Genomic DNA, 5,974 nt, shown 5'->3' with positions numbered 1-5,974 from the left:
GAAGGTAGTAGAGAGAAAGAGAAGTGCAGTATTCCGAAGACTGACGGCTTACTGTCAAGGCACTGAGAATTCTAACATGAAAAGCCTGGACTAGCTTGCCACACACTTGAAGTTAACAGTGTAGGTTTAAAGTAGAAGTTAACAGTGTAGGTTTAAAGTAGAAGTTAACAGTAGAAGTTAACAGTGTAAGTTTCAAGTCATTTTAAATTGAAAGAGCAAGCAAAAGATTTTTTTCTATGTACAAAGACCTTGTAATGGACTACAGCTACTACTCAGCAATTAAAAAAACTAATCAGACATGTTAATGAATCCACACAGCCTCCGGCAAGTCCCTCCATCCCCAGTATATTCATGAATTTAGTGTCTTGAAAATACAATAAACATCAGCACGCCATATTATGACAAATCTTTTCAAGGAGCTTTAACAGTTTTCCATTCTCCAATGAAGTACTACTGTGCACTGAACCTTCAGCACTACTGCAAACCTCTCCCTCTCTCACCCTACCCTCACACCTTGTTTCATTCCCCACCTCACAGAGGTATCTTAATGCTCCCCATTGGAAATGGCAACAGTAACGCCTTCAGATTCTGTTGTTGCAGGGATTCTTGGCACTTTCTTAGCAGGGCTTGGGATGTGCTAAGAAGAAGGGAAAAAAACCATTAAATACAGTTTTCTAGTTCACAGACATCCATACTTCATGGCTAGTCCAACCCTCAAACAACATTCATGCTATACTGGACGGCTTGGTTTTAAGTCAACTTCATGCTTCATGCAAACTGGTAACGTGAAAAGAGCCACTTTGTCCTTGTTTCATTCTTGTGCAGTTTCATTCTTGTTATGATGAAATGTACATTTTAAAAGCCCACGTTCATTTTTTTTTTTACTTCTGGCTTGTACTTTACACAGATTAGTGAAGTATTTAATATAACTTGTTAAACCACTTCCTCCTTTAACATACATGCACATGCTACAGCAAACACAAACCGTTCCACCATTTAGCTCAAACTTTTAAAAGAGTGCTGAGCGTTCACCTCATGAACAACGCCTGGGTGGACGACTTCAACGCCTGCCTCCAGCGGTCCATCACCCATGAGCGGGCGCCGCGCGTATGTTCTCCTGTGCTTTTCATCCACACGCACAAGGTACCAAGTTCCCTCGAAGAGATCTTCTACTGAGCACTGCGGAATATAGTTGGCTGCAAGAAAGCCAGCAGCACACTGTTAGTTGGTTCCTGGTTAACAGTTTTAAACAGCACAGGGCTTTGCAGTTTGGACACCGTAAGACAGAAAAATACAAATCTACATTTTCATGTCAGCCTTGCTGGACCAATGAACACGAGCTGTCAGAAGTAGAAAGGGTTGGATATCTCCTTTATTCTACCCCCTAATAATTTAAAGTCAGGTGAACTAAGTGATGAGCATTTTGCTGTAAGACTAAGAACAATCTGTATTTATGAAGCTCTTACCCAAATGATGTGTTTCCTGTCTAATCTTCATATTTTCAGCAAAGACATCCGGTGCAATACATTTTCTTGAGTCAAGTCGTGTTTTGAGATCGGACAGACTGGCAGTTATCTTGTCCAGAGCAGAACCTACAGTACAGAACCATCATGTAAGGTCACACAAGTGCTGAGAACTGCATGTTAGCGAGTTAACATTTCAATCTCATTCAAAATATTTTGCATTACAGCAGCTAAACTTTCTGTCATTGAAAATATTCCAATCGCTCCACCAAAACATTAACAGAGTTTGAAGAGTATTACTTATTTGCCCAAGGAGACACTTAAATATTCCCAGGAGTTGGGACATCTTCAATTAGCATTACTGTCATTAGGCATTGCTCTGCAGGTTTACTTATGCTGGTGAGTTGTGCAACAAGGCATTTAGAGGTGAGCTGTGCAAGGGAGTTAAGTAACATCTCTTCCTTTCACTCACCAGGAGTGGCATCCTGCGTAACTCTGATGGAATACAGCGTAGCAGCAAAACCAGAGCCATATGAGAACACACTGATTCTCTGTCCTGCGAGCTGCTCTGGGGAGTACCTGCAAACCAAGCAACAGTTGTTTAAAGTGAGAATTAAGCCAATATGCCAATTTTTAGTAACTAGAAAGTGCAGCTAGCTTAGAAAAAGCAGCCAGTAAGTTATATTGACTACAATACACATTTCACAAGCTATCTGCTTAAGTGACTTTTAAACAGTATCAAGTACAGCTGTTATGTGATGACTTCCAAAGCTAAGCAAAACAGAGCAAGCAAATGTCCAGAATATCATTACCCAGAAGGCAACCAGTTTTCCTTCTAAAGTGACCTAAAGCCTAAAATGAACAACCACATCTTGGAAGGCAAAGTCAGAATAACAAAAGAAAAGGATCCAAGAGGAATGGCTTAGTTTAAACTTAAGTGTAATTTTGTAAAAGTCCGTCATTGGGAAAAAAAAAAACCAAAACCCAAACCAAAAAAACAAGCAAACAAAATAAAAACCCTGAACAACAGCCAACCAACCAAAACTCCCCAAGATGCCTAATTTAATCTGGCTTTGCTCATTATAGTGAAACAGAGAAGGCATCCTGATTCTCTTTTCCACTGCAGTGGGGGTTTTTTGGAGGGGGGCAAGAGTAAGGAAGGTTGAGGCTGGGAAAAGATACCATCTCATAAATAAGATCCTACTTCAGAAGGAAGTAAGCAGCTGTTTCAGATCATCTTCTGACACGTAACTTCTGAATCTGCTTGTCACCTGAACTGACTGTGCGTGCAATATCGTTTTTTTTAACTTCAGTCTTTTTGCTTGAGGCAATCTAGTAGGAAAAGGTTTGCTAGATGGTACAAGGCTTGCTGAAACTAAAGCTTTTTATGACCTTACGTATAAAAAGCTATGACTTTTTCCATTATTTTATGCTTACTGGGCTAGAAGAGAGGCAAGGCAACCATAGACTGAAGGGGTGTACATGTTTCCATTCTGATTGGACACAAGTAACGAAGCTTTGGTTTTCTGATTGAAAAGCTCTGTGCTGGCTTTCATGAAAGCTTTTTCCACATCTCTGTCAAAATATGTATCTTCAAGTTTTACATCCCTATGGAAAAAAAAAAAAAAAGTTGATCAGAAACAGTTACTAAAATACCAGAAAGTAAAGACACACACTGGAGGTTTAACAAGTTAAGGTCATACGAATAAGGAAGACAGCAGCCATATTCTCACCTGAAAGCCTCCAGCCCACTGAAAACACCATCTGCCGTTTCCGGGTTCTGGTCACTGAGAAAGTCATTCAGCAAGAGTCTAGCCACAGATTTCTGCACCAGTTTACAGTAGGGAGAATGAAAGATCATGAATCCAAAGTCATTCAAGGTGAAACGTCTGTCTATCCCCTCTGGAAGTGGCAGAAATGTTGTGTTACAACTTATGTTTAGCACTCAGTTCAATTATGAAAATAAAATACAGGGGTGGCAAGGGTACTAGTCATCATATCACATCACCATATAAGAAACAACGGTAAGACTAACTATCGCATTGCTGTTAAGATTATTTAAAACATTACTGCTACTCCTGTTTAAAGACTGGTGTCTTACTGATCTTTTGCACCAACTAACTTCTGCTGCTTCTTCTAGAAGAGAAAGCTGTAAGCTTAACAGAACCTCCCTATTTCTTTTCAGCATTTTGACATAATAGTCTGCTTCATTTAACTAGCTAATCTTCACCCTTATGCCCCTTAGTATGAGTAAAGCAATTACTAAACATAACGGGTGTAAAAAAAAAAAAAAAATTGGTATAGTTACATAACATTTAAATATTAACCTCAGTATCTTAAGAGCATATTATATGGAGGGGAGGAAATAACACACTTTTAAGCAAGGTACTACACATTACACCAACACAAGCCTCTAGAGATTGCTGTTTACTATCAAGTACTTAGCCATACCAGGACACATGTAAAACATTTCTTATGGGAGAGGCAAGACATTTGAAATGACTCAACATGCAAACCAAGATAGGGACCCTTCTTTAGACCTAATGATAGAACTTTGAAAGTGCATTGCCAGCACAGAGACACATTCCAAGATTTGCCATATCACCAGGTCAGGCTACGTACCTTTTTGCCACTGGGCATGGATTTTGTTGCGATAAACAGTATAGCAGCGATCTAATGCACTGAGGTAGCACTGTATAGAGAGTTTGCCATCAACTACAGGATATTCAGAGACCATATCTGGCTTATAGAAGTCATACGCATGCTGCATGTGGGTTCCACGCAACCCTGATGGACAGAAATTGACAAAATTTACTTCATTCAGCTGCTTTCAGTCAACTTGAATGCATCACTTAACACAAAACCAAGCAATATCTGTCCCCCATCAAGAAAGTTTTCCCAGCACTTCAGGCCCACTCTTTTACAACTTTATTGGAGAAGCCCCAAGGAAATAAACAGACAAGAGCATCTCTAGTTGCTCCTTGACGCCTCCTATAATGGAACTTGGCCAAGTCAGCCTGGAGTGAGAGCAGATACAGCACAATTTCTGACATGGGGGGACTTAATCCAGCCCTCCAGCAGAGCACAACAAACAGGCTTCAGAACAGACCCAGTTGTCTGGATGAACAGTATTTGTTCTTTTCACAGGACTAACCTCTCTCAAAAATTAACGGAGCATTTGGACCAACCAGCATAGCAACAGCACCAGCTCCACCTGTTGGCCTGGCATTTCCAGTGGCATACACAGCTATGTCTCCAGCAACCACAAGTGCGTAGCGTCCTGTGAAAAACACACAAAAACAATGATGAGAAATAGCCAAGAATTGAGCATACTTCAATACCCATCTACAATTTTCAGATGTTGGTCACAGAGGAGATGACCCCACTCTTTAAGGGGCTCTTCCACCCTGACTTTTCCCCCCACATTTCAATTTCCTAGCAGCCACAGAAATTTACAGGAAAAGACCAGTGATTATTAGCCATGTCATCTTTTTTTTTTTTTACCCCTGGAGTTGAACTTAATATCCAGAGCATTTAAGAGTAAGACTTCAGAAGAGAGAAATAGTTTAACCTCTGGGTTTTATATGGTTAAACATGAACACTGTCATTATGAGGCAGACTACCCAATGCCAGAGGATGATGTAACTTTTCCAAGAAAATACTCTGAACTTACCATCCCAAGAACTGGACTCAATCCAATTAATGGCATTAAAAAGAGCAGCGGTGCCTCCATAGCACGCATTGGTGGTGTCAATGCCTTCTACATCTGTATTACCAGATTCTTCGAAGAGCTGCATCAGAACAGTCTTTACAGATTTGGATTTATCAATTATCGTCTCCGTTCCAACCTCCAGTCTCCCGATGCAATCATAGGAAAGGCTGTTCCTCTCCATCAGCTTCTGAACCACAGTCAGGCAGAGAGAATTGATATCCTCCCGGTCGGAGCAGAAGCCCATTCTTGCCTGGCCTAGCCCAATGGTGTACTTCCCAGCATCCACACCATCATACTTCTCAAGCTCTGTCTGGTCAACATACTGAGAGGGGAAATATATCTCCAGTGCAACAACTCCCACATCTTTGGGCCAACGGTACTCGATGTTCGCTGGAAGAGACCCAGGCATTGTGGTAGATCTTAAAAAAGAAAAAAAAAACCAAACACAAAAAAAAAAAAAAAAAAAACCAAACCAAAAAAAAACCAAACACAAAAAAAAAAGAGCTGATTTATTCACATGCGTTTTGAGAGACCTACTTTCACTTTCTTCAGGCTTGTAGAAGTTAAAATTTCAGGTATTCTGCAAGGCCATTTGCAAAAGGCAAGCCTCTGCCCTCTGGGGAAAATTTGGTCTGAGCATACTGTAAACATCACTAGAAGTTTTGTAACATTTTTATATTAAGAAGTACTTTTAAGTGAAAACACAGATTTCAGCCCTGGAGATGAACAGATGAAGGTTAAGCCCAAGTTATTTCACTGAAGCAAAACACACACTTAACAAGTGTTTGAGAAATTAGTC

The 5,974-nt window shown here is 40.4% G+C and overlaps 1 protein-coding gene across 1 annotated transcript; it reads right to left on the bottom strand.

Annotated features, from left to right (window-relative positions):
* Nucleotides 1-227: 227 nt before the first annotated feature.
* HMGCS1 (3-hydroxy-3-methylglutaryl-CoA synthase 1 (soluble)) lies at nt 228-5,590 on the bottom strand. Its single transcript, XM_010016611.1, has 9 exons — nt 5,137-5,590; nt 4,618-4,743; nt 4,086-4,250; nt 3,197-3,365; nt 2,901-3,071; nt 1,936-2,042; nt 1,467-1,592; nt 1,033-1,196; nt 228-637 (listed from the first exon to the last, which is right to left on the bottom strand). Exons 1-9 carry the CDS (start codon nt 5,582-5,584, stop codon nt 545-547), a joined length of 1,569 nt encoding a protein of 522 aa, XP_010014913.1. The 5' UTR covers nt 5,585-5,590; the 3' UTR covers nt 228-544.
* Nucleotides 5,591-5,974: the final 384 nt, after the last annotated feature.

The sequence above is a fragment of the Nestor notabilis genome, unplaced genomic scaffold, assembly GCF_000696875.1.
Source record: "Nestor notabilis isolate BGI_N333 unplaced genomic scaffold, ASM69687v1 scaffold29636, whole genome shotgun sequence".
Classification (NCBI taxonomy): domain Eukaryota; kingdom Metazoa; phylum Chordata; class Aves; order Psittaciformes; family Psittacidae; genus Nestor; species Nestor notabilis.
Note: the sequence above shows the minus strand (reverse complement) of the source record. Positions and strands in the feature narration are given on the sequence as shown.